This window comes from Chaetodon auriga, chromosome 9 (genome assembly GCF_051107435.1).
Source record: "Chaetodon auriga isolate fChaAug3 chromosome 9, fChaAug3.hap1, whole genome shotgun sequence".
Taxonomy (NCBI): Eukaryota; Metazoa; Chordata; class Actinopteri; order Chaetodontiformes; family Chaetodontidae; genus Chaetodon; species Chaetodon auriga.
The window spans coordinates 11275229-11302502 of NC_135082.1; the positions used below are offsets into that span (position 1 = coordinate 11275229).

Genomic DNA, 27274 nt, shown 5'->3' on the forward strand with positions numbered 1-27274 from the left:
TTTGGGGTACTAATGCCACTCTCAGGAGGAGGAATTTGTGTGATTCTGGTAAACAGCTGACCACTCACTTTGCAAGCCCTGCCCTCCTCTTCTCTCTCTCCTTCCCTCCTCTTGGTTTCTGCAGTATGTTCTCTGTGTTGAACTGCATGAATTAACAATCTGAAGGCCACTTGTGTCCCACTGATTAATCATGCCTTTGGTGAGTTTGTTTGGGTCAAAGCGGAGACTGCTGCTGAGCGCGCTCCTCATTTGTGTCTTAATCTTCGAGTCAGGTAAGTGACTTTATTCACTTGCTGAGCAGTTCTGTGAACATGTGTTTTTGAAATCACAGAGGAGTGCAGATTCCTGTCGGCCTAATGTGCGACACAGCTTACTCTGGACGTTGGCTTCTGATAAAAATGATACCATTACCACACACAGCAATCTTACTGTATTCTTTTTCATTAAGATAATAACTACTTATCGCTCTATTCATATCTTTAAACATTCAACATTTGAAGTGCTGATGCACTATGTGTTCTCACACTGTGCAGCTTATTGTCAAAAAGACGCCCAAGAACAGAGAACCACTCCAGGGAGGAAGGCCAAGCCAAGCAAACCCAAACTTGGGAAATCAACAAATAAAGGGCCCAGAGCTGTGCCAGGCAAAACCAAGATCAAAGCCACACCTGCAGCCCCAACACAGGCCTTCCTCACACAGGTATTTCACCTAGTATACATAAAGTATTGATATGTTAAAGGAACATCAAACATGACTTTGCATTTGGCATTTAAAGGTGCTAAACAGAAGGACTTTCAAGAAGGTGGGGGAGACCATAAGTGTGCAGACAGGAGACAGTCTAGAGCTGAGGTGCAGGGGCAAACCTGTGCAGTGGAGCGTCCCCTCTTACCTGGAGGAGGATGATGATGGAAGGCTCAGGTAAACTATTGATAAGCCTTTATTGTGCATAATATTCAATTTATTATTCTAATGATAGGGATAAGATCCATTATCAGTCAGTATGTTCTTTGACCTTTTACTGTTTTGCCTCTGCAGCGTCGTCCAACATGAGCGATATGGTGTTCTTACATTAGTCAACACTACTGGTGCAGACACAGGGGAGTACACCTGTTATCCTATGTACTGTGAGGACACTGACTGCAGGAAGGAGTATGACAAAGCTGTCAAAGTCTTTGTCTTCTTTCCCGGTATAATGACTAAACTTTATTGATGCTTACACATGCACTTTTCAGAACTTCCTCTGCTTTATTTCACCGCCAGCTTAACAGGAAGTCTGTCTTTACTCACAGATTATTTTATCTATATCTGCCGTATCTTCTCACTGTAATAATCAGACCCACAGGAACTATTTGTACCAACATCTGACTACTACGAGGTGATTCAGCTGAGAACCAACTGGCCGACAGTCCTCCCCTGCCAGGTCACGTCACCTGAGGCAAAAGTGACTCTGCACCGTGAGTATCCACCGGTGGAGGTGGCAGTGGACGGGACGGAAATCTCCTTTAATGTCAAGAAGGGCTTCACCATTCATCGACCCCGGCCTTATCATGCTGGAGCTTTGTACTGTGTAGCCAGTCTAGGCAACTTGAGGCAGAGCTCCACCAAGTACATGCTCATCTATGTGAACTGTGAGTGCTGCACTAATTTCCATTAATCATGAATTAATTTGTTGCATATTCCAGAAAATATTGTGTACAAGCAGACAAACCATCACAGGGCAAATGTGTGTATACAACGCATCAGATTCATAAGCCAGTACATGCATTTCAATATTACTGAGGAAAACCAGACAAAACAGGCACAACATGCAAACTCCATGCAGAACTTTTCCAGTTATAGAGACATTGTCCTTATGCAAGTCGCTGCTGAATTATTGTCTGGTGTGATTTACACTTACATGACTTACTTATATTCCACATTTGCCATTAGACCCCATGGCTCCTCCTGCTCCGGTGATCAAGGCCTCGTCAAGCTCAGTGGCTGTGGGAGAGAATCTGCGTGTCGAGTGCTCTGTGGTGGGAGAACAGAACGTGGCTGTAGAGTTCACCTGGGAGTACCCAGGACAGCAGGTAGGACAGTCAGGAAGAGGGAGCTAATTACAACTTCTTGCTTGAATTCTTTAGGTTTAACTATGCCACTTATGACTTTGATAATGTCAATAAATCATGTTAATATAGACCAGTAGTGAGCCATTTCGATGCATAAAAAATGTGTGAACTTCAGGTTGGTCGAGACAAATTAGGAGAAGGTTCCATGTTATTATTGTACATCCTCTGTCATTACAGCTTTCATTGCCTTTCTCGCTAGTTAGTTATTAAATACGAGGCCTCCAACCTATGGACTGCAGAGCATCCAGGCTGATAGCTATTTATCAATGACTTATTAACATCTAAGCTGCTGACGTAAGGGCTTATAAAGAGGCAACTTCCCATGATGTACAGTACAATATGTGTAAATCTCCAAACTCACTGCCTGCTCGCAGATTGGGAGGCCTCTGTACACACAAGAGAGCATCAGTCCAGTGGCTGGAGGAACAGCTCGGCAGCAGTCTCGGTCTGTCCTCTTGGTGGACGAGGTGAGGGACGTGGACCAGGGAACATACACCTGCACTGCCCAGAACCTGCAAGGAGTCACTTCAGTGTCCACCACCGTTAAAGTGGTCCCCAAAGCCAGAGCAAAGAAACCATGAGCGAGAGAGAGAGAGAGAGAGAGAGAGAGAGAGAGAGAGAGAGAGAGAGAGAGAGAGAGAGGGTGGAGATCAGCTGCTCTGTCACAGTATTAAATCGTATTTTAGCATCAATACACAGTTATAAAAAGTAATGGAGACATACTGTTACAATGATACCAGAGGTTTTGTTATTTTATGTCCTTGTAGATGAATGTTTGTGTATATAAATTGTTCTTCATCAAGCTTGTCTACTGAAAGTTTTATATACACACTTTGTTGCTTTGTCTTTTTCTACTTATGTCTTATTGTGTTTGACCCACCAAAGATAAAATAAAAATAATATAAACTGTCATGATATTATTATTATTATTATTATTATTACTAGGCAGAGAGTTTAATCATCTGTGAGTGAGATATTGGTGACATCAATATCTGCAGTATCATCATGTTTTACATTTATTTCCTCAATATTGTGATATATCAATTACTGATGATGCTGATAATCATCAACATTAAGTTGTAATGTCTTTAATTATTTTGCATAAATGCCATCCTCTCATAATTATGACATTCTGTATCTCATAATTCTACCAGTTACATTAATAGAGAAATGCTGATATATAGAGAAACAAAACCAAAAATCTGGGTGAAAAATGTTGATTTGAAACAATTAGCCAATTAATGAATGGACAGAACATGAATCTGCTGCAATTCTAAAGATCAAATAATCATTTTAATTCTTAAAGCAAAAATGTCAAACGTGACTTCCTCAGTTTTATTATCTTTGTAATTTGACTATTGTTGGGTCCCTGTCAGATGAAACCGAACACTGAAATTGTGGTGCACATTTTCACTATTTCTTGACTAAACAATAAAAAAGACTCAGCCTCACAGATACGATGATGGTGTTGCACCCGGGACTCTAGGCGATCCTGGTGTTTGGGGCCCTTGGAGCAGCTGTTGGTAATCCAGACCTGATGTTCAGTCAAAGTCTGCTTAAAGCCTCTGAATCATTTATTTATGCAGCGCGCCTGCTTGCCTGCCCGCTAGATGGCGCTGTCCCCCTTCACGTCTTGGGACTGTGTGAGTCCAGTCACCGGGGGACAGGCACATGTCTCCCTGCCTCTCATGTTTCCTCTCACTCTGCTCTCCGCTGTTCAAACCTCGGAGAGGGAAATCAGGCAGCAGTGCGCGCTCCTCTCTCTCTCGCTCTCTCTCTCTCTCTCTCCACACGCCGCCAGCAGGCTGATCGCTGTCTGCTGCTCCGCACCAAGTCCTGGAAAATATCCTGCGGAGCCACGTAAACGCAGCTTGATTCATTATATAACCAGCGAGGGACAAAAACTGCAGCAGGGTACCAGAGCTGGTCCAAGAGATGTCCTGCATGCACAATATGGTGAGCGCCAATGTTTTCTAATCTTTTCGTGATCCGCTCCCTCCTGCACATGCAGCCGGAATGTGTGGCAGCATTAGTGCGTAGTTTACTGTGGTCCATGATGGTGGCATGTTCAAAACTTTCTGCAGACCTGAATGAATAAGCTTGGAAACACGCTGGACTGTGAAGATTCAACTAATGGCACGGTGCTGCTCCCAGCTGGATCACAGTTTTAGTCCCTTAATCAGGGTTAATGCTTACAATGTGTTTTCACTGTTGTCCTGGCATTTGCGAGATCTTCCGCTGTGTGTAAGAGAGAGGGGAGAAGAAGGAGGCCAGAGGATGGGCAGTGATTTTTTTTTATTTTTATTTTTTGTCATTTATTTGCTGTCACTTTGCAGCTCTGGTGGTCTCCTGCACTTCCACTGCAGCGTTTGGCCTGCACGGCTGTAAACGTTTGGGTTGAAGCTCACACTCCAGGGTCTCTTTTGATGCACAGGAGTTCGGGGACAAAAGCTGTGTCTGTGTGTGAGAGGGTCCGTGTGGGTGGAGAGTCTTGGGGACTGCCAGGCTGTTGTCGTGGAGACCAGAGGCCACAGGTGACCTCTGACCTGGGGACTCATGGAGCGTTGCAGGAAGAATCCTTTAGTGCGGTGGTTATGGGTGCGTGCTGACGCAAGTGAAGGAGCGTGTCCCACAATGGACAGACAATAGATGTGTGAGCTGTTGTTGGAGACTGCGTTGGCAACCGTTGCTGTAATTTAGGAATGGATTATAGGAGGATTCAAAGAGGTGACAGTGGGGTGATTTACTGCTGTCATGTGAGTGTGTATGACTGATCACTGCATGGCAGTCACTCTGACAGCGTAAGTATTGTTTGGGGTTAAAGTCACCACACAAGAATGCATCTCTCCATCTCATCCAGCCCACTTCTTTATGACAAAGAGGTGACTGAGAGTTGGGGGTGAGATGTGAGGCTTTGCCATCAGCCGTTCATTATCAGCAACTGCAAAAACACACCAAAACAAGGCAAACAGTGCAGTGTTAGCTCGAGCTGTGTGAGGTCAGGACTGGTTGTAGAGGACCAGTTTAAAGGGTCAGTTCACTTAAATCATATCATGTTTTGTCATTGACTTCAGTTTCTATGCAGATAACTTCAGGTTTTTTTGTGCAGATATTTTGAGTTACCAGTGTCTGGAACTTCAGCCAACAAGCCAATAAAATAGAGCAGCATACCGCTGCTGTTATCTGACAGATTCTTTTCTGGTTTACTGGCCCTTTAAGGCTGCGTTAGAATAAAGTGAATCGCCTGTTTTAGCTTCTTTAATTGATTATGATTACTTGATCTGTGGAGCCACAGAAAACTAATTGTGGATCATTCTGATGACCGGTTGATTTTTTTAGGTCATTTATCTGTCAAATACAACAATGTGTGCTGATTGCAGCGTCTTGAATCACCGAAAAAAGAGGCTGGACTTTTTGGCCGTCTGTCACTTTAAATGATCAATTTGAAGACACTGCTTTTACCTCTGCCGGCTTGTGATGGCCATATGTCATCAGTTTGAGCTTTTTAGAGAATTTCAGCCAAAAATCTAAAGATTAGTCATCATTAAAATATTTGCTATGGCCAATTATTGGAAATCTGCTCAAAGAGGTGATTACTGCCACATCATCAACACTGTGATATGCCATGAAAAGTGTTATGATGCTTGATTTTGTCAATGTCTCAAAGCCCACCTGTTATAGCCAAAATCCTATTGGGAGATTTTTTGATGGCAACCTATTAGCACAGTCTGTGTCTTTGCTGCTCTTCTCTCGGCAGAATCAGCCAGACAGCTGATGTGATGTCTTCGTTCAGCTGTTTGAGCTCCTAGGGGGTTGACACTCCCCTGTGTGTGTGTGTGTGTGTGTGTGTGTGTGTGTGTGTGTGTGTACATGCTTCTCCTCAAGGCACTGGCAGCTGATGAAACACTAATTCTGCTGAACGGTCAGATGTCTGCTGACCATTTGCTTAGTGGTGCGAGAGAGGAGCATACACACTCCTTTCCATCACGCAGTCATTTTAACTAAACTCCACACCTCCGTATTCCCACAGTCCAATGCTGGTCCTGATGTAAAGCTTAAATAACGGTGCGAGCCCAGTGAACCCAACATCCTGATCACCACTGTGAACTATTACTATACTCTTTGGCTTTTTCACGTTGCATGTAAATGCATAGCAGGTCATTCATGCATACTACAGTCTAGCAGATGGTGCAGCGGGGAGAGTGCAGTCATCGTGGCACTGTGTTGGTAGACGGAGATTTCCCCTCAGGCCAGCCAGCTAATCAAACACTAATCAGCCCTTCTTGCACTCACTGACTTCAGTCTGTCTCCGCTCCTCAACTCTGTTTCTGTCCCTCCTCAGATTTTCTCCTTTCTCCCCATTTTCTCATTGTTTGCTCTTAATCTTGGGCTCATTCTTTTACTCTCTCTCCCTCTCCTGTCTGCACTCATCTCATAGACTCTTTATAGACAAGGCCATGCCTGATCTCTCGGAGGAGAAAGTGTCGCCCTCTAACACTTAGAGCTTTCACCCCTCGGTTATCCCTTGACCTGTGGCTGGCTTGATACTCTCTCTGGGCCGTCTGTTGCTGCGATTAAAGCCTGGCTGGGTTAAGAAAATCACTGTGGGACTTGGCCAGGTGTGCAGGGCTGCCTGCCTGGATTCTGCCACTGTTGGATTTAAGGCTCAAATCTATCACTGTAAAGGGTAATAGTTTGTGGTCATCTGTTTGTGACTGCTGGGAAATATACAGGATGTCCCATGTAATTCTGCACTAGGTGATCAGTTGTTGAACCACATCAACACAAATGTGGTTAGCCTAACAGCCTTGTGTGAGTTTGACAGCAGCTCAGATTTAATTAGCCTCAGTAAAACATTGATTTATTTGACACGAATTCAGCTGGGTCAAGTTGCAGGTCGTAGAGGCCTGAAAAACTGAGTTCCTTTCTAAGTGCCAAGCCAGAGAACACACCCAAGTTAATCATTATCCCCAAGCGGCAGGTGTTTACAGCTGAAGATTGATTTTGAAAGTATTGTGCCATTCCTGGCATATCCAGACAGATTTAAAACTAGAATATAATAAAACTACGACCTCATGAATTGAAAAGAAACTGCACAAGCTGCTCTTATCAATATTTTTATCTTATCAGTGCTCAGCTGACTAACGTGAGCAGAAATGCTTGTATCTGTCTCAGTTCTCTTTAGTTCTGTGGAGCTTTTCAAGCACATTTTAGCTCATTGTTTTGGCATTACAGTCAGCTAATTTCCCAGCTTTGGTTTTGGCAGGCGGCATTTTCAGCAGAAAAGACCTAAAAGCTCACTGTACTGTAGCTGCCCAGGGTTCCCAGTTAACAATTGGTTAGTTAGTTAGTGAATGTAATGGAGCATTTAGCAGGAAAAGGACCAGATATTTTCCTTGGACATTGGAAGGAATGTGACAACAAAAACCACTAATATTGCTATATAATCCACCCATAAACATGGTGCGTTTGTATTACCTGCAAGTGAAATGCAGATATTGGCAAGTTCTGTGAGTATCACTGACTTCAGAGGAAGCAGATCAGGCAGGTTAAGGCAGGAAAACCAGGTCTGCTATGGTACTATGATCACAAAACAGCACCTGGAATGCGAACATCACAGATTGATGATATATGACGGCATGCAGGCATCAAAGCACAGGTGGAAGCTTTTCTGTGGCAGCAAACTGGGATGTCTGATGTCGACACAACTACATTTTCTCTGCTTTCCTCGTCTACAAAGAGGTCAGAGCTCTTTCCACACGCCTCATTTTTAGATTAAGCTTAAACATGGCCACATCATCTGCCAGACACAACAGAATCAGCTTTCGAAAACTTAACATAACTCATGGACAGTGACGATATATAAGTGTAAGTGTGAATATGCATGGGTGGATTTGGCATAATGCAGAGCTAGCTTTGTAGCCCACGTGCTTATTCCTGTCAATCAAAATCTCTTCTGCTGCTGGATGAACCAGACTCATCATATACTCAATATTTAATCACAGTTAAGTCTACTGTGCCCAGCGTTTCCCGTGTTATTGCTGTGTGCTTGGTCGACCTGCCACCTGAACAATAGTTTTATCCTCATGGGACAAGTGGGACCCCTTGACCTTCAGAGGGGAAAGGTCTGGGAGTGCGGGAGGGTGGATAGACCCCATACTGTGACCATTGTCTCTAAATGTCACCAACTCTGAAGGGCAGAAGGAAATAGCTGCTAACTCTCATTATGGGACTATTGTCTTATTAACGAATGTTTTTTTTCCCTTGTGAGTCAGCCGTGGTGTGTTCACCTCAGCTCAGCCTTATCATTTCCTCATGTTTTTATTGATCGGGCTTATCTTCCCGTGAGGAGCCCCCGCACACACCTGCCTTCTACAGATATCAGCAGCAACGGTTACCCTGTGTGTGTGCTGGGATGAATTGTGTGCAGAGCACTTGGCCCATGTCTCTTTTATTTAGTCTGAAGAGTTGTAGCGTTGCAGAACAAAAGGCCACGAGTCGAAGCTCTCCTCTGCAAGTGGGCATTGTTGTTTATTTATATCTGCGTGTGGAAGTAGCAGTCGTCGAGGCAGCCGCGGCTCTTTTCTCTCCAGCAGCTTTTCAGTTCGCTGTCACATCCTGTTCTTTTACATAAAATCAATACGGTGGATTTAAAGGTTACATTCGATCATTGTTACCTGGAACAACAGTGAAGGCTCACTGTGATTCTCATCTTTTTGTCTTGTTTGTTGTTTGCACTACATTTTCGAAAATGAACGTATTCACTTTCTTGCCGAGATTTAGATGAGTAGATTGATACCACTCTCTACCAGACGTCTTCATTCAACTCTCGACAAGAAGATGAATAAATAAAAATGTCAAACTGTTCCGTTAAGACTGGAACTCCTCTCTAATTACTCATTTTTGTTTCTTTTTTGTGAAATCTGTCTCTGTGAAATAAGATGCTAGCTTGCTGATAAGATTTCAAAATGCCATATTTCTCTTAAAGAGCAAATTCCACACTGACAGACACAAGGAGCTCATGTGATTTCTCAAGAGCCAGACATTCATCATGCTTCCCATACCAACTTCCTGTATTGTTATTGTCCAGAGGAGCTTAGGCAGAGGAAATGAGTCTAGCTCAGGTTGTCGTCTCGTCTAGTTGACTGGTCAAACAGGTACAGTATCTGATAGCAGGCCCCGACTCGTTCCTCTCTGTTGTTTCTGCCTCCTGTTACCATCTATGGATCTCCACATTCCTCTGCTCTCTCTACCCTGTCCTCCCTCCTCCTTCTGCCATTTTTACATCCATTCACGCATGCATCACCTTCACCACTCCTCCAGGTTCTCAGTGCTTTCTTGTTGGAGCTGCTCTGTCGGCCAACTGGGAGACTTACAACTGAGAATCTGTGGAATCTGAGACTGGATATGCCTGTGGGGCCCAGATGTAATGACAGGGGTACGGCGGCACCTGCTCAAGTGTAAGACTGGGCTGCCTTGCTTTGATGGGGTTATCCCCTCCTTTCATTTTTTGACTGATTTTTCTTCAAATTGCAGCGGCAGGCCAAAGGGCACCACGAACCCTCACATTCTCTCTCTGGAATGCCTTTAACAGTTTGCCAATCTCTACATCTCTGGTTGGCAAGGTGCTTTATTAGCTGGGATTCCTGTGCCCCCACCTATTGGTGCCAGCTTTAAGAAGTCCAGGTACCTCCTTCACTCCCCTCGGCTCTGCAGCCTACAGCACATGGTGAGGAGAGGAGTCTCTCTCTTCTGGTGAAGGAGCAGAGAACAATGTCCTCTGTTTGCTCCCTCTTCAAATGCGAGTGTCTCCAGTTTGAGTTATGTAACTTGATCTGGTGCAGAACCCGTCCAGTTACCCAGCCTCAGGAAAGGAGACTTACACTCAGACTATTGTCCAGACGGTCCACACTGAGACAGCCCCCACACGTTCTCATTTTCCACTTGTTCCTCATCTGTGCTCTCTTTTCTTTCCTACCCTCATCCTTCTTCTCTGTGTTACTGCTGTCTGTCCTTTAACTCAAGTCTGATCCCTCATTATTGTCTTATCATCCATGAGCAAACAAGACACATTGCATAGTTGTTTTTTGTCTGGTGAAGCTGGCTCTCGTATGTCAATGCAGGGTCTGGATTGACCGTCTCAATGCTGGTTCATGCGGGGCTTTTGTTTCTGGAACTGGGAGAACAAGTCTAACCATATTGGCCCCTGAGAGGGCTCAAAGCTCACAAAGAGAGGAGCAGGTGAGGCGGGGAAGAGGAGGAAAAAGGTGAGTGGTGTAGGGTTAGCAGGAAAGTACCAGGCTCTCTCAGGGGAGTTGAGGCTGACTTACGACTGCAGCAGAGGTCAACTTTTCTCCCAGTTTCCTCTGTGAAGCACACAGGTAAACCTCCAGTGATGCTGCTGTTTGTATTGAAACCACCCTCACGCATGGCTTAAGGTCAGCTTAGTCATCTATTTAGATCAGTGCAAAGTGATCCTGTCGTGGCCTGCAGGTCAGTGGTTGGGACCAGGCAGCTCCCTCCCATCCACACCTCCCAACTGCCATCACAGACTGAGAAACAGGAAGTCATGTGGCGTGATAATCAGTAGCGCGAGCATGAGCCAGAGAGAGAGAAATAGGGTGAGCATGGGATCAGGAGCGGAGAAGTGAAGTTTCAGGTGGACAAACAGGTAAACAAACCACTTCTTTTTCCCTTTTTCTGGCTTTTTATCTCTTTCGGCCTCATGTCATCAAATGATCCTTGTCTTTATTTGATTGGAAAAGTCAGTGTTAGGATACTACAAGTACCTAAACACCACAATCTACTGTGTGATACTGGGCTTCAGATCAAAGCAAGAACTCACCTAACCTGTACATGTATATTTAATACATTCCTGAGCCTGTTTATATGCCGGCAAGCTCAGCGTGCTCTGAACTCGCTGTGATTTAAGGCTGCATTGTCAACAGAACAGCTTAAGCTGCAGAGAGAAGAGGGGAGCGGGCTGATAGTTAATTACTCAGGCGTGTTTGTTTGCAGTGGAGCTGAATTGGAATTAGCTAACTTTTCAACTAAATCTTTTCTCCTGGGCAAATGACGTCACACTGAGCAGCAGCCCCGGCCTCCACATTCACTCCCAGCACAGAACAAATATGCTAATTAATTATTGAGTGTCCCAAAATGGAGCCACATGCTGCTTAAAGAACAATATATACACAGTAGGATTATCTGCTCCGCTGAGCTGTGCATCTTGATTTCTTCGATAAACCCTCTTTCCATTATGCGCGTTCTTCTTCTGTTTTTTTTTTTTTTTGATGATCTATTTGTGTTGCTGGAATTCCCCCTGAGGACTATTCACGGATTAGTGTTGTACCCAAGCTAAGTAACAGATTTCATTGGACTGACTTTGTTGTTACAATTGTAGCGCTTGAGGCCAAATGTCACAAATTCTCCTGTTTCACTGTTCTTCCTTGTTGTCATTGTTAACTGTGGATGGTAAAGTTGTGATCCGAGTTGGCTGAACAGGCAGAGTTTTAGCGGTTCCCACTGTGCTGCTACTCAGCACCAACAAACAACAAACACTCTATTTACAGAAAAACACCACAGGAGGAAAAAGTGCTGATCCTCTGACTGGACATCAGCGTGCATCAGCATCTGTGTTTACTACTGGACAGACAGCCTGCTCGGTTGGTGTTACAGTGCAGAAGAGATCAAAGAAAAAGTTTGCTGGGATGTGATCAGGAAAGCTTTTTAGCTCCGCATAAATTGGAAAGTATTAACATCTAAAGCAGTCATACTGTGGGTCAGCCCATATCGGCTTATTCCTCTGAATCCCAATCAATTTTCAGCCGCAGTCCACACTCTGTGTTTGTGCTGAGTGTGTGGTCTAACAATGACGGTGTGTGGATGGATGCCCGCACATTCGCTGCAGCGTTTGAGTGGAAGTGGTTCAGGTGTGGGTCGATGCAGAAACCACTCGATTTCTATTGCTGTAATCACAGAACAGTGACTCCTACATGAACTGCTCCAGGAAACAATGAAGCCACAGAGAGGAAAGAGAGGGAGAGTCTCCACTACCGTCCCCTCTATCCTCACAGTAATGAATTTAATAAGAAGCTAGCTCACATGCTTTTGTCTGTATCAGCTCAATTTAGCACTAAATTGGTTCCCCAGCTCTGATTATGTGGTCCAATTATCAGTCATTAAATGTCTAATATTACCAACAAAGCTCTCATGGGAACTAAGGTGCTGTGGACAATAGAAGCTGTTGTTTAGGTTGTTTATATATATAATCTACAACACTTCAGGGCCTGGAGCAGAGACACAGAGGCCCTCTACATCACCCATATCAGTGCTGTATGGTCCATGTGAAGGCACATTAATTATTTGCTCGTGAGAAATGTAAGGAATGTGAGTTTCTTTCCTCACGTCGCTCTCTCCCTTTGCATTCTTCACTCTGAACTTCTGCTCACAAGCTGATAGCAGCAGTTGGCAAACACTGGGCAGTCTTTGCTGGTGAACAAGGTGAACAGAAACTAAACAGAGAACTTGAACTGGATTCAAGATTAGGTGAAATAAATGGCATGTCATTCTGTTATTTGCATTCTCACAAATTCCAATGATGTTAGGTGAGGAAATATGCCTGCACAGTGCTGTTTTTACAGTTGTGGACTTCCTTGATCACATCAGGGGGAGGCAAGGAATCATCTCATCACTGTAACATCCTCAAAACATGTAAACATGTTGGGTTTTTTTTTATTACAGCAGTCTCATCATGCCAGGCCAAAATGATCATCCAGACAAGAAGTGTAAAAATAAGATACATGACATGGTGCCAACATGTGTCATTCTACCAGGATTGGTCAGAATGGCACCATCAGTGTGAAGATGCATCATCCCTACTTGGTCTCCATCACCTTAAATATAGTGAATGTCCCATGTAGGGTGTTAATCTTTTTCACGTCTTTGTGCATTGTTTGTGTCAAGGTGCAGAGAAACACAGTAATTCTGTTTTTCTGAAGGATTCGGTTGTTCAGAGAGTCCATTAGGAGCTCTGTCAGCAGCCCTGTAACGTTAGCTGTGACAGCACCAGACACCTTTTCTCTTGATGCATTAACAGTGAAACATGCTGTTTGAACATAGGAAAAAGTGAGGCAGGCAGGCAGACAGGGTTGTGTTAGAATGAAATAACAGTAATCCTCATCAATAATGGGACAAACAAGTTCATTAGTGCAGCACAAGAACAATGTCCATGTCTTCTACATGGATCATCAGCTGGTAAGGATGCCGACTTTTGTCTGGAACATGCAGCTTTAGCCTCAGTCTTTTAGAAAAATATGACGTATGTAGCCATAAAGTATATATTTAAGACCCCTTTTACAGAGTTCTTTAATAAATCAACCAGATTACTAATGCAGGAGTCAGTTGTGATGGTGGGATACATGGAGAGTTGTAAAACACGCAGTTGTTGCTTGATACATATGAAATTACAAAGTCTATTTTTAGTGAAGGCACACAGTGTTTCAAATGATTTTTGCCTTTTTGAGATTTAGCTCTAGTATTAGATTGTTAGCATGTTGTTTTCACCACTCAGGGTGATTGATAGATTAGAGGTTGGACTTGTAACCTAACAGAGGGATCAACACATTCATCGCAACAACATTAGGGATTATGTAATCACACCCCAAATTGAAGACTCTTTGATATTTTAACAAAACAGACTCTTAGCACTGTTGGAATAGAACCAGAACAGGGTTGTTGTTGAATAAATCTCTGCATAAATAACGCTAATAATACATTTGGAGGCAAGAGGTGGCCCTGTGAACACACTCCCTGGGTTGCCATCTTCTCACAATGAGGCAGCCTTATGTAACATCAGTCAGATCCAGATCAATAAGGTTCCATGAAACAGTAGTGCAACCAGTCACCCCAGATAACCCCAACATCGCTACTGTAGTCAGAGCCAGTAATTGAATTCTGTGCAGAAATACAATACTGTAAAGTCAGCAGAGACAGTAAAGGCCAAGGCACGCTGTGCAGACCTCCATCAATAGGCTAACAGATGCAAAGAGAAGAAACTGGCTTCAGCTGGTCCACCTCAGAGGAAGTCTTGACAGCTGATTTAGCAGAGTGAGTCCAGGTCAGAGTCAGGCAGTCAGGATCAGGACTTTGAGACTTCTAAACAGAGTTATATGGCTCATGAAAACGAAACCTGCTGTAACCACAGACCCTCTAAGGTAGCCATTTTTTCAAGGTTTTCTGTGTTGGATGGCTAATTGTGGAGGCTGCTGATTAAATCATTCACAAGAGTTTGATAGTATTTAGTGTTCAGGTTTAGAAGTCTCATCTATCTACTCTGCATGGAGAGCCAATTGGATATTATCATATCTGTTGATAAACCTCAAGATTTGTGAAATAAAGACTGTTTATCCAATGAAAATGCATCTCATATTAAACTTAGATAATCACGAGGCCCTGTGCAAATAGCCTTTCAAATTCCAAAATGATCAAAGATTTTTTTGTCAAGTATTTAATTAATGCAAAACACATAATAGTGCATCACACAGTGCCAGCAAAACAGCCGGACTAATATTCTATTCATCATAACGAGTTCGGTATTATGTATAATACAGTATACAAGCTGTTCCAGTGTCCCTAAACGTGGATTTTCTCCCATGTCAGAACTGGTAGAATAAAATGTCTATGTGTTCAATAGCATTCTGTATCTACCGCCATGACCAAATATGACCTATTGACCTCTGTCAAGACTCAAGTGTTCGTCATCAATGAAGACAGTGTGCAACTGAACACCGGGTCACATCCGAGCCTGTGAGTTATGTCCCACTTTTCACAGAGAGGCTGCTGCTCGTCTTGAGTGTGATGAAATGAAAGTCGACCTTTCATGCGAACTTCTGTCTGTGCTCTCATTCACAAAACGGAGGACAAGAATCACCTCGAGGCAGTTTAGCTTGAGACATCTGACCAAATTTCCATTTCTGTGTGAAGCTTCTGTGTTGTCAGATTTTTCCAGATTTATGATACAACATGGGAAGCAAACTGCCTTCAGACACACAGAAGGAACATCTCATGACCACAACCCCGACTCTTCTTTTCAGTGCCTTGGCTCTGAATGGCCTCAGGGTCTCTGGAGCAAAACGAGGTCTGTCCTCTGGATTTGTCTGCCATCCATAATGAATAACCTGCTAACAATTAGAGGCTGCTGCTGAGCACTCCTCTGCTGTCGTGCCCAACAGCCAGAGACACTTTCACACCCACTCATTACACACTAGCATGTAAGAGTCAGTCAGAGAGTGGAGTTGCTTCACATGTTGGGTGGTTCCTTCCTCGTGGGCTTCTGACAGCTCACCTTGCCCCTGCTGACAGATTTAGACAGTCAAAACACAATGATATCAGATGAAAGTCACGTTTGAATTTACATGAATTCAGATGTTGGTGGGGTTCTGTTGTTGTTTTAAAGCTTTTCTGTTCATAATGGTCCTACAGACCATAAGAAGTCACTCCTGGGATTTCTTGTGCCACAGGTGTCGGGGATCATTGGGCAGGTGGATGGCATGTGCAGTAATAGCTTTTTCTTCTTTTATATTTTCCCCCAGTACATTTATTTTACAAGACAGAATGCAAAATGCACAAGAGTGTTTACCGGAACACTAATGTCATACATAAGACATGAATCACTGTTGCTGGACATGTAAAAGTATACAAAAAATTTTAAACGTTCCTTTTCAGCCACACTAGCGTTAGGTATGACAGTGTACATCGTCATCATTTCGTGCAGTTCTTTGGTTTATGAATAGATTTCTGCAAAATGAATGACATCCTCATCATTCACAGCTGACCTTATGTGCTAATTAGCTAACATGGCAAACATTACCTAGCAAACATCAGCGTTTTAGCATTAGCTTTGTGAGCATGTTTGCATGCTGACATTAGCATTTAGCTCAAACGTTTGTCAAAGTACAGGCCCACGGACGCACTAACCTGGCTTTTTGTTTTGTTTTGTTTTGTTTTGTTTTTTTTGTCATACTCTTCTTCTGCATAATTAACCTGTTTTTGGCTGTTCAATGTGGCAGAGCCATTTGTCCTCGCACGATAAGTCAAACATCTGACACTGCAATAAAGCACCATAACATCCTGTGTTGGCTTTGCTTGTTGACAGAAGGTGTCCCATAAGGAAGGCTATCAGGCTGTCAGAGCAGGAGTTAAATATAACACTGCAGTTCTCTCTAAAATAGATAAAATAAGGCGAGTGGCTGATTTGGTAATCGCTCTATAGTGTTTTACACAACTAACAGCTGTGAAAACTAGTGATAGCTTTGATGGAGCTTATATAATGCAACAGAGTGTGCGCTGTGTGGGCGTTTTAGATGTAACCTGCAAAGTTACCCCACAAACGTAAACAAACTTTGATCATGGAGCAGGGGAGAGAGAGCGCCGAGGGAAGAGGGCAGAGGATCTGGAGCTTGCATATGCTTTTTTGGGGGGCTGTGTTGAGTGACCCGCGAGCACACAAGTGTGAGTGAGCGTCGTGGGAGTGAGCGCTTTGTGCATCAAACACTGACGAGCCCGAGCTTGTGTTCTGCAAAGCATCTTTGGAATTTGGCTTCCCCATCCTTCTCTCCTCTGTCTCAGTCCCAGCGCTGACCTGTGCCTCTTGAGGGTTTGAAATGTCCCCTCTTCACGCTCAAACATTCCATTGAGAGCTTTGCTTTCCCCACAGGACACCTGATTACAATATTTTAGGAGACAGTGCCCTTGAAACCCTCCTGCTGAAGGCGCCGTGCTTTTGTTTTCTTTGTGATTGTAGTGAAGTGGCAGTTGTATGGTTTTCCAGATGAGTTAGGATATCATCCTTAGAAAACTCAAGCCAAGACCTTCACTGTAAAGCCTCACTGCAAGCCTTCAGAGGTCCACACATCTCAGCAGCATGCTTCCTCACATCTTTCCTCTTTGGTATGCGCTAGGTCAGCAGCACTGTGCCATACTGACAAAAATTTTGCGATTTTATATCGTGACCTGTGATGCATACTGGATGGAGACACAGATTCACAGGTTTAATGTGCCTAAAGCAATTGTATACCACAATATTTAAGACTGATGCTTTCAGTTTTGGAATTGTAGTTTTCAGTATCACCCTTCACCTATTTCAACATTGACTGTTCAGTCAAACAAGGTAATTATACTGATGCTCAGCTGCATTCAGCAGGCTGACAAAGTGTGCTGACCAGATATAATCATCACATCTGTGGGAGGTTTTCATTGTTCATTTATGTACTATTTTTACTTTTTCCAGTTCACTGTGTTATACTGTTGCAAGGAAGCCACCAGAAACATGCGCAGCAGATGGAGGTACGAAGGCACAGTGTCAAGAGGATGGAGAGGCACTTTGATACACCGGTTTTAAACATTTTTATGTTTGATCAGAATGAGCAGCTTTCGAAAGAGCTCATCATTGAAAGAAGCATAAACCAAGAACAGAACGCTTTTCAGTTAGACCATAACTGTTCAAGGCTGGTGGGAAGCACTGCTTTGATCCCTGTGTGTGTGTGTGTGTGTGTGTGTGTGTGTGTGTGTGTGTGTGTGTGTGTGTGTGTGTGTGTGTGTGTGTGTGTGTTCATGTGTGATTTAAGGAGGTGTGTTGCATTTCAGGGCCCCTTGGTTTGTCAAGGCTGGGCTGTAAATCTTGCTGTGTCTCCTGGTTTACTCAGGCCCGTAAACTAGAAGGCAATTATGGAAAACAACTGGATGCAAGATTTCATCAGTCCTGCAAGATTTGTGGTTGCAGCCTAAAAGGAATTTTACCCTCCTAACTGCCCAAAAGGAATTGCTTTGCCTCACCCGCCCTCACCTCAGCCCCAGCTTCCCGGCAAGCATCGATTTGCCTCTCGTGTCTTTGGCAGATACAAAAGACAAACTGAGTAAAATGGCGTACCAAAAAATACTGTGTCAGACCTTGGCCAGTGGCCATTAGGTTTGGCGCACTCATGATTTATTCATATGGTGTTAGACACATACACACTCAGTGTGACCTGCATTGACTCATATCCGTCATGTCTTACTCTGACCTGGAACACAGTAAGACTTCCTGGTCAGACGGCTCCAGAGAAGTACCAAGTTCACAGTGTCACATTTTATTTGATTATATTAATCATCACTGATTATCTGGTTTCCTTCCTCAGCCTCAGTTCGGACTGTATTATGTTGGCTTATTAAGAGCCGGATGCTTTAGTGGAAAGTTTTACACTAGGAGAAATAGTACCTCATGAATATAAACATGAGCAGCTTGGGCTGCTTTGATCTCAGCCTGGCGGAGAGCCCTGAGTGGAGTGGGCTGGAGCTGCCTGTGCACAGCTCTCTCTGCCTATTTTAACCATTTGCATAATTGTTATAACTGTCGAGGCCAGCAGTGCAAAGCACTTGATAAGTGTGGACTGTATTAGGAGCAAGAGGAGATGCCAGAGTGTTACTGCTGGTGTCTCTGCTCATACATCGGTGTGACGAGGTAGCGTGTGTCATGAGTGTGCGTTGACTTAGAAAAGACCAACAGGCGGCAGGACAGCATAGACATGAACTGGGAGGAGCCCAGGTTTGCTCCCCCATGCAGTCATGCACCTGTCAAAGCCTTCTAGAGCAACCACCGTACTGGGTTTTTTTCATGTTGCATATTGAAAAGCAGCTTGGTTTCCTACCTTCCAGGCAGTCACTTCGTTCAGCTCATTTCACTGTTGTTTACAAAAACACCCTTCAGGGACATGAAACTTGCTTGAGATTGGCAATCAATCCATTCTAGTGGCCATTTTTTTTAATTTTTCCATGAAGTTCTGTTGTTGCAGGAACAGGTTTGAAAGCTCACCTTCTTTGTGCGTTTAAAAACACTCCAATATTAAAGTCATTTGCCAAACAGCACCCTTTCTCATGCAAGAAATGTCATGCATTCATGTTTACTTACTGGTGATCATTCTGGTTGGATCTTGTGACAACATGCCTTTACAGTCATGGTTTTTGCCAGCCCTATGTCAAATGTTGGTCATCTGTGAATGCATGTAGGGGGAGAATGCATTACCACAGGACGATATCATATGTTTGACAAGGATCTTTGTGATGGATTATCTATCTGAAGCAACTTTCAAGCCTCTCTGTGGGTTTTTTTCCTGATGAAATAAATCCAAACTGGTAGTTGCCTACAATTTAGGAAAACAAAGATTTGCTGTATGGTTTGAAAAATGGTTAGTATACAAGACTGGTAGTGTGTGGGCTAAAACAAAAAAAATGGCCCTTTAAACTCTATGTGTTCTATAAGTGCCACATATGCTGGCTGAGCCCAAAAGGAGAATTTGCCCCCTGTTAATAGTCAGACAGACTGCGGTGTGTTTGTGTGCTTTATGATCTCAAGGAGCTTTTATGGCTGTAGGGGGTGTTTATGCACGGGAAGCGAAGGGGTCAGAAGGGTGAAATCAATAGTGAGCCTTAATGAGGTTGTCTGAATAGAAGCAGGGGAGGGGATATGTGGGTTATTTGACAAGCGATGGTGATGGGGGGGGTTGTAGAGAGAAGATTAGCTGTGCAGAGCTGAAGAGGCTCAAACTCACTTTGACAAAACAATAGTGCCTCTTAGGTAGGTGTAGGGGTAACTTGGCAACTGGTTTGGTTTTGTCAAAGTCAAGAGAAAATGTTCATCATATTGTTTCTTTTCTCTAGAAAATGCCTGCCTGCTGTGACTGACAGGGAGCCTAATCTCAGGCAGACAGCCATCATATCGATTGAAAATGTATTCAGGCCATGTTAGACTTATGAAGGCGCATTTGGATACGCGATTTTCATGGGAGACAGGAAATTTGCAAACAAAATAAGCTTTGCTACACTCGATTCAATTGTCCATAATGTGTATTACTACCAAAACACTTCTGTCTTATTTTTTTCTCTCTATTTAAGGAAATGAGCCCGGCTGTAGAAACCTATCTGGATCAGAGTTATGTAACAGGATTGTGATGTGACATATGCTGCCCTACCTCATGAAAAAGTACCTCTCACATGATCCCGTAGCCTTTTGATTTGCTGTTGGGACAGGATAACATGAGCGTCTCTTACTGGCGTTATGACAACAGCATCACGAAATAAAGATTTTCAGATTAGTTTGGGATTTGTTCTCTTTGGAAAGACATCATTTTGCATTCATTGATCTCTATAAAAGGTTTTCATGGAGGTCAGTCTGTGCGTGTCTCTTCTGTGGTCGCGTGCTGTGCTGTGATGTTGTGGGAAGCTGAGTTGTAGCTGTGCTCTGAGACAGCTGTCTGCACAGAGAAACACAGCTGATGAAACGTCTGTTAGCCCAAGCTCGTCCTCCAGAGACCAACATCCACTCTGGGTAGTGAAGGTGCAAGAGGTATTAGAGTCTATTTCAGTGAAAGAAGACACAGATGTTAATTTTCTAGCTTTATTTATAATTTATCAATTTATTGGTGCAGACTAAAATATCTCATTAACTATCAGATGGATTTCCATGAAATTTTGTACAAAACATTCTTGGTCCCCGGAGGGTAAAACACACTGACTTTGGTGATCCCTTCACTTTTTATAGCATAGATTTTTTTTTGCGCACCACCATGAGGTTGACATTTTGTGTGTTAAGTTAAATGTCATTTAACCATTGACTGGATCAGTAAAGATATTCATGGTTCCCAGAATATGATGATTTCATCTGGTGCCAACAACAGGGCAAACTTTTCCACTTCAAGATCTCAACACGTAAATAGATTGACACAAAATTTAGCACAGACATTCAAACGTCGCAGAGGATGAATCCAGTTGACCTTGGCGAGCCCCTCGCTTTAACGTGTGCTTTAGCTAGTGTTTAGTTCTAATTAGCAAATGCTGCCATGTCAACAGGTCAGCCTGCTTCACTGTCCTTTGGGCACCCAGCTTATTTTCTACTTTTCCTTTTTACAGAGCACCTCACACCCCCACAGAGCCCTGTAACCAATGGCAGCCTCAGTCCAGACTCTTCCTCTGACCCGTGGCCCTAACAAAACCTTCCGTAACCCTTTCCCAGCCCCGCCCCTCTCCTCCCGTTGCGGCATGGGAAGTGTAGGCAGTCTGGTGGAGAGGCCAGATGTGTCGCCAACAAAAGGCAGCCGTGCTGTGCCCCAGGTGAGACCCAAACAGACCAACGGCCTCCTGAAGAAAGGCTTCACCCAAAGGGAGCTACTCAACTACCTCAACATCACCAGGTGAGTGCTGCTATAAAGACGCTTTCATAGAACATTTCACATGTTGCACTTTTGAAGGCCAAGCAGTCTGCAGGGTACTATAAAACGAGACAGGACTTGACCTCAGTTGACACACTGTGCTTCCAAACAGAAAAGAGCCTAAAGCGAACCCAAGCAGTGACGGCAAGAAAGACATTATCTCTGGCCTCGGCTCTGCAAGCGCCCGAGAGGAGGACAACTTATACGCCAAGGTCTACCATAAAGACGGCACCGAAGTAGATTTGACAAAGAACTCACTGCCAAGTGGGGGCAAGTATGAAAAGGTGAATATTGGTGTTTAATATGCTGCAAAAAGGTCAATTCAAGAAAATTCTGTCTCCTGTTTGGATGATTAAATCCTACGTTTTATCAAAGAACTTTTTTTGAGCATCATCTGCATTAGATTGTTAAACTTGTTTCAGCATAATAGGTCTTCATTTGTTTTAGGGAGCTATTCAGTCTCATTTCAAGTCTGGGTATTACATGGCAGCCAAACAGAGAGGCAGTCTCACAAGTATTCAGGCTTAAAGGTAACCAAAGTAAAAGTACTTTAAAGCATCCTTTATAGCAGTAGGTATGAGAGGACTGGGTCTCATTCACTGATTCAGGCACAGATGAATGACCACACCACTGAGTTGTTTTTATACATGATGTGCAGCCAGTGACTGGTCGCTGGGGCTGTGTTAAATTGATCAGCATGATGCAACACCCCCATGGCCTGCTACCAGCATAAATCAGCTGTAAGTCTCCTCCAGATCACCTGCACAGATTGTGAATCTGCCACTCGCTGTGTCCTGAATTTATTGCAGCAATCAAATCCCACCTTTTTTTTCCTTGAATTGATCAACATTAAGAAAACAGAGGGTGGAACAGTATTGATTTAATAGAAACATTGTGATTTATTGGCACATAACCCAGCCCCCTTTGCAGCGAGTAGGGTCTCTCTCTCCTTTCACCGTCACTCAGCCACTTTCTACTATGTTTGCATCCTCTAAAAGTGCCCTGAATTTTACCGGCTCTTGGTTTTCTTCCAGGCTCGTTTTAGGTCTTCTGCCTTCAAGCCAGTCACCCCCAAAAATTTCAGCTCCATGCAAAACCTCTACCCGTCTTCCAAGTCAGAGGATGTGGACCATGGCCTTTCCAACGGGCTGCACAGAGCCTATGCCCATGTCCCTAAAGCTGTCTCCACCTCATCCTCCTCTTCCTCACCATCCCGTCATGGAGGACTGACACCCAGTGGTAACAAGGTATCTTAACACATGATCACAGTGTTAAGCCCTGATCAGAATGCCTTGGAAGCATTTTCATAGACTTAAACTTAATGTTAAGTTGAGCTATGGGCCAGGCAACAGGTGAATTAGGGTTTGGATGCATCATCTAGTCTTTACAGAAGCACAACAATTAACTGTCTGTCATTATTATTTGTGACTAAAATGAATCTTTTCTCAGCCTATTAATGTTACAGTGATGAATAACTATGTAATTATGACTGTAGGCCCTCTCCGCGGTGCGTGGGATGAGCCAGGAGGATGATAACCTGTCAGACTCGGGCCATAACTCCATGAGCAGCCTGCCGCCGTACCGGCCTCCCTTCCGCCCACATCTCGCTCACATCAGGTCTGCTGCAGCATTACTGTCTCCGCTCTATTTTATATTCAAAAGAAATGTTGCTATAATTGATTTTTTAGACTTAATGACTGTGTGGGAAGTGATGATGGAAGAGATTTTAATGGCCTTCGTGCTTTCTTTTTGTACCTCAGTGCATCTATGGGCCACATCAACACCATCGGCTCCCTGGACCGCAGCTCTCTGGGCCCGAAGGCTGCAGGGTCAGGGGGTGTCGCCATAGGGGAGATGGCATGTCGGAGCATGGCAACTCTAAGCCGTCTGGCTCCATATGGAGGGGAGGCTCCACCTCCTTATGAATGGACACTCTCCCTGTCTGTTGAAGAGGTGGTGAGTGTTGGGCGGATGGATGGATTGGAGGATGGATGACTGGAGGGATGGGAGTATGAGCAGGTCGCTATGATTTACAGACATGTTGTCTTTTCCAGGTCCGGGATTTGGAGGAGCGCCTGGTGGAGAAAGAACATGAGCTGAAACAGATGAAAAGAAACCTGGATGAGAGTGAGGGCGCCATCGCTCAGGTGACTCTCATTGTATTTGTCTGTTCTGCACCATCAGTCTCTACGTCCATCTGCCTCTCTTTTGAAGATTTGATTGACTCCCATCTGCTCTCTGCATGCAGGTGTTTGAAGGGAAACAGCGTCTGTGGGAGAAGGAGGTGGAAGAGCTCAAACGTCTGTATGCCGCCAAGCTGCGTCAGGTTTCCCAGCATGCCCAAAGGTCCCAGCGCAGCCTGCAGTTGCAGCTGTTCAAGGCCCAGCAGGAGAAGAGCCGACTGCAAGAGGAGCTCGACAGCCTGAAGCAGGAAAGGAGCCAAGAGCCTGGAGCCATGGCAAAACGAACCAGTCCGACTCTGGAGGAGACACAGTGGGAGGTAAGGCCTTGGGAGGACAGGGGAGGGACACTTTATGACAAGGAGACACTCTTAAAAAGTAGTAATTACAGGGCACAGTAGAGATAACTGAAGAGATAACTCCTTACTTGTTTGTCCTGTTAAAGCAATCACTACAAGGCGCTTATTGTCCCTTTTTACTCTGTCTCGCAGGTTTGCCAGAAGTCAGGGGAGATCTCATTGTTGAAACAGCAGCTGAGGGACTCTCAGGCAGAGGTGACCCAGAAGCTGAGTGAGCTCTTCCAGCTGAAGACGCAGCTCAGGGAGACTCGCACAGAGCTGCGCCACAGGGAGAGCCAGATAGATGCACTAAAGCTGGTCCTGCAGGGGACCCAGCGTCGCAGATGCCCCTCTCAGACCACACATGAGGATGGAAAAGGAGCTGAAGAGAGTCCTTCAGCCGGTGCAACAGGTAGTTTCACGTATCTGTCTCTCACTTGTGTGTACATGCTTTCATGGTTGAAAGGAAAACACCTTACTGAGGCGCCACAAGCACAGATAAGAGAACCTCATTTGTTGACACAGCACTTAACCAAAAGTCTGAAAGCACTTTACATAAAACTGAGTAGCTTGACATTCAGCCACAGAAAAAAATAGAATTCTTGTTGTAAAAGCAAGTGTTTCAAATCTGTGCAATCTGTGTAAAGTAGGGGGGAAATGCCAAGCTGACATGCATGGAAAATTGAGGGGGAAAAAGTCAAAGAAGCAGGATGATTATATGCCACAGATGTCTGTTTGACATCACAGCAAGTGAGGCATCGAGAGTGGGTTTCTTATCAACACAGCTGAAACGTGTCTGGGTTATTTTGAGTTATGATGTTTACATGCTTGGACGTAAAATCAGGTCATTTGACGAACCAGGTCAGGAGCAGAGTTCTCTGCATGTTTAAAAGCAGCCAACATCTTTCATTATATTTCCCCTACGGCTCTGCTGGACCGTATTTGAAGCCATGTGAACCTCTTCATTCCAGGAGGGTGCGGGGGCTCCACAGAGGAGCGTCTGCGTGCAGAGCTCCTGCTGGAGCGACGCCAAAGCGAGGCCCAGGCCATGGCTTTCGAGGAAGAGAGGCAGACATGGCAGACAGAAAAGGACAAGGTCATCCGCTACCAGAAGGAGCTGCAGGCCAGCTACTTAGAGATGTACCATCGCAATGAAGCACTGGAGAGGGAGCTGCACCAGCTGAGGGCAGGCAGAGAGCGAGGAGGAGGAGCAGGAGGAGGAGGAGGAGGAGGAGGAGGAGGAGGAAGCAGAAATGGGACATTGGAAAGAGAGGTGTCAGAGCTGAGGAGTGAGAGAGCGGGTGAAAAACAAGAGGACAGACCTTCCTCTGGTTTGCCGTGGATAGAGAGGATTGAATCATCTGAAATTTGAATGTTGACTTCTTTGCAATGCAAACTGTTTTCTCCCTGTGGAAAGGTTTCTACAGAAACCCACGTCCGCCACGAAAAGGAAAGAAAATAGACTTACTGAATTCAAATTGTGAGTTAAGAAGTAAAAATTACGAGTTTTTAAAAAAATTTGGACTTACTAAGACAAAATTTTAGACACTAGAGAAACGTTTTGACCCAAGTCACCAAGCAATTAATTATAAGTAATGAATAAATTTTGACTTGAATAATCTGAAATAATACCAAATGTTGACTTCCTTAAAATGATTTCATACCAAGTCAAACTTTTGATTTGCCAACATGATCAGATGCCAAGTACGCTAAGTCATATTGAGTAAAGACAGAGACAGTAGGTCAACATCTTGACTCACTATCTCAAACATTCATCTAAAAATCTCATAATTTTGACTTTGAGAAGTATTTTTTTCTTTTTTATCATGCAACTTTTCATTTATTGTTCTTTTCCTGGTGAAACTGGGCTTCCACATGTTCCTGCTCGTTCCCCCTCTCTACTCGTGCACCCCTGCTGAGCACACTGAGGGTATCAGCACAGAAATACTGTCTGTGCCTCATCTCTCCTTGGAGGAAGAGTAGTGTCAGTTCTGTGAAAGTACAGCCAAGCACCTGGACTGTCCTGCTTAAGACTTTTTTCCATTTACAAACCTGTAATTTAGGTAATTCATACGCTGTGTTGTGTTTCATTAAGTAGTTACCTTTTGGTTTGGACTGCTTTATAATCATGACTTAAACCAAAGGATTCAAAGGGATTTAGTGTGGCCCAGTAACATCTGAGCACCTGTGCAGAGGGTTCTGGGGATTCAGGGCCCACCAGGGCTCTGGGAGGAAAGCTGCATCTCTGGGTTAAGTATCGAGGATTAAAGCTATCTGGTGCCAAGGAACTAATGCTAATACTTCACCATCAAGGAAACTGTGTATGCTACTTAAGAAACTGGAAATGTTGGACTTTCTTCTCATTCAGTTTCCAGCCCCTGTCAGGTGAGATCTATATATTTTGTACATAATGTAATTTTGATTTGACTGGCCTTTTTGTCCCTGTATACCAAGCACACTGTTGTCTTAAATTGGCATATTTCCACTCCTTCTGATTGCAGTGAAAGCGATCAATAGATCAAGATGTTGAACATGACTGCCCTGCTTATTGGTGCAATTTGTCGCACAAACCCAGCCAATAACATCAAATGCATGACGTAGATGAAGTTGTCCTCCTGTATTGTTTATGATTAATATACGAACATTCAAAAGCCAGCTCTCAATCGACCCCTCAGCATACTGTGACTCTTGTCTGTTTACTGGAATTAAAACTGTACAGTATAAATATATGTTTGTTTTGGATTCATAATAAACATTTATGAAGTGGTGTAAAAGCTCTTCAGTTGGTGTTTGCCCCAATGGCATCACCTGGTGTCAAGGCTGCAGAATGCTTTGTAATAGGCTTTTCTCTACCGTCGTCTGAATTAAACTCACCAGAAATCACTTGGCAAAACGTTTGAGGTGTAACTGATGTCATTCACCCAAGGGCTCAGACGCCTGCCTGCTCTGAGTTGGCTTAAAATCTCCGCGGAGCGTGCCAATAAAACCCAAGGACAGGAGCTTTATGACAGAATGAACAGAGTGGTGGAGGCTTTCGGGACTAATGTGGCTTTTAGAGGTTTAGCCTTCAATCCTTATCTCAACCTCTCCCTAAGGCCGTCCCTGCTCTGCCCCAGCCACTCCTCTCATACCGTCTCCTGCAGCACAGACGGCAGAGAGGTGGGAGGTCAGCTGAGATGGAAACATAGGAGAATCCGTTTGCTCAGGAAAATAAGCACTTCTAATAGAAACCATCAAATGTACAAACCAGAACAGAGTGCCAAGGATATCTTGGCAGGGATGAAGGCTTAACACTTGACTTGTTTTTTTTTTTAATCCATGTGTTATGATTATGGGTATGAGCAAAGGGAAATACATATATAAAATAGCGTGGAAGGTGAGAGACAGCACATGGAAGTCCATAACG

General features: G+C 44.1%; 2 protein-coding genes and 1 long non-coding RNA gene across 6 annotated transcripts; 2 read left to right on the forward strand and 1 right to left on the reverse strand.

Moving 5' to 3' along the window:
* The first annotated feature begins 50 nt into the window (after window positions 1-50).
* Window positions 51-2909, forward strand: LOC143325585 (platelet-derived growth factor receptor-like protein). Its single transcript, XM_076738767.1, has 7 exons — window positions 51-272; window positions 534-700; window positions 777-919; window positions 1037-1188; window positions 1336-1629; window positions 1931-2070; window positions 2484-2909. Exons 1-7 carry the CDS (start codon window positions 191-193, stop codon window positions 2688-2690), a joined length of 1185 nt encoding a protein of 394 aa, XP_076594882.1. The 5' UTR covers window positions 51-190; the 3' UTR covers window positions 2691-2909.
* On the reverse strand, window positions 1880-3835 carry LOC143325586 (uncharacterized). The gene is made up of 3 exons (XR_013077554.1): window positions 3562-3835; window positions 2471-2634; window positions 1880-2011 (listed from the first exon to the last, which is right to left on the reverse strand). It is a non-coding gene; the product is annotated as an uncharacterized LOC143325586 (long non-coding RNA).
* On the forward strand, window positions 3761-26595 carry n4bp3 (NEDD4 binding protein 3). 4 transcript variants are annotated; one of them, XM_076738763.1, is made up of 10 exons: window positions 3761-4065; window positions 21052-21332; window positions 21463-21634; window positions 22385-22597; window positions 22846-22967; window positions 23111-23306; window positions 23405-23497; window positions 23599-23850; window positions 24022-24280; window positions 24840-26595. In XM_076738763.1, the coding sequence occupies exons 2-10, from the start codon at window positions 21085-21087 to the stop codon at window positions 25238-25240; spliced, it is 1956 nt and encodes a 651-aa protein (XP_076594878.1). In that variant the 5' UTR covers window positions 3761-4065; window positions 21052-21084; the 3' UTR covers window positions 25241-26595. The 4 variants fall into 4 exon arrangements, with proteins under 4 accessions (XP_076594878.1, XP_076594877.1, XP_076594879.1 ...); XM_076738762.1 differs by having other exon boundaries at window positions 3806-4065; window positions 21155-21332; XM_076738764.1 differs by lacking the exon at window positions 3761-4065 and adding an exon at window positions 10703-10780.
* Window positions 26596-27274: the final 679 nt, after the last annotated feature.

Bases quoted from the DNA above. Each gene is read 5' to 3' on its own strand.
- n4bp3 (XM_076738763.1), top strand. From the start codon at position 21,085: ATGGCAGCCTCAGTCCAGACTCTTCCTCTGACCCGTGGCCCTAACAAA. The intron at 23,498-23,598 runs GTGACTCTCATT...CTCTGCATGCAG, and splicing joins GTGAGGGCGCCATCGCTCAG to GTGTTTGAAGGGAAACAGCG. The intron at 23,851-24,021 runs GTAAGGCCTTGG...TCTGTCTCGCAG, and splicing joins TGGAGGAGACACAGTGGGAG to GTTTGCCAGAAGTCAGGGGA.
- LOC143325585 (XM_076738767.1), top strand. From the start codon at position 191: ATGCCTTTGGTGAGTTTGTTTGGGTCAAAGCGGAGACTGCTGCTGAGC. The intron at 1,630-1,930 runs GTGAGTGCTGCA...ATTTGCCATTAG, and splicing joins CATGCTCATCTATGTGAACT to ACCCCATGGCTCCTCCTGCT. The intron at 2,071-2,483 runs GTAGGACAGTCA...GCCTGCTCGCAG, and splicing joins GGGAGTACCCAGGACAGCAG to ATTGGGAGGCCTCTGTACAC.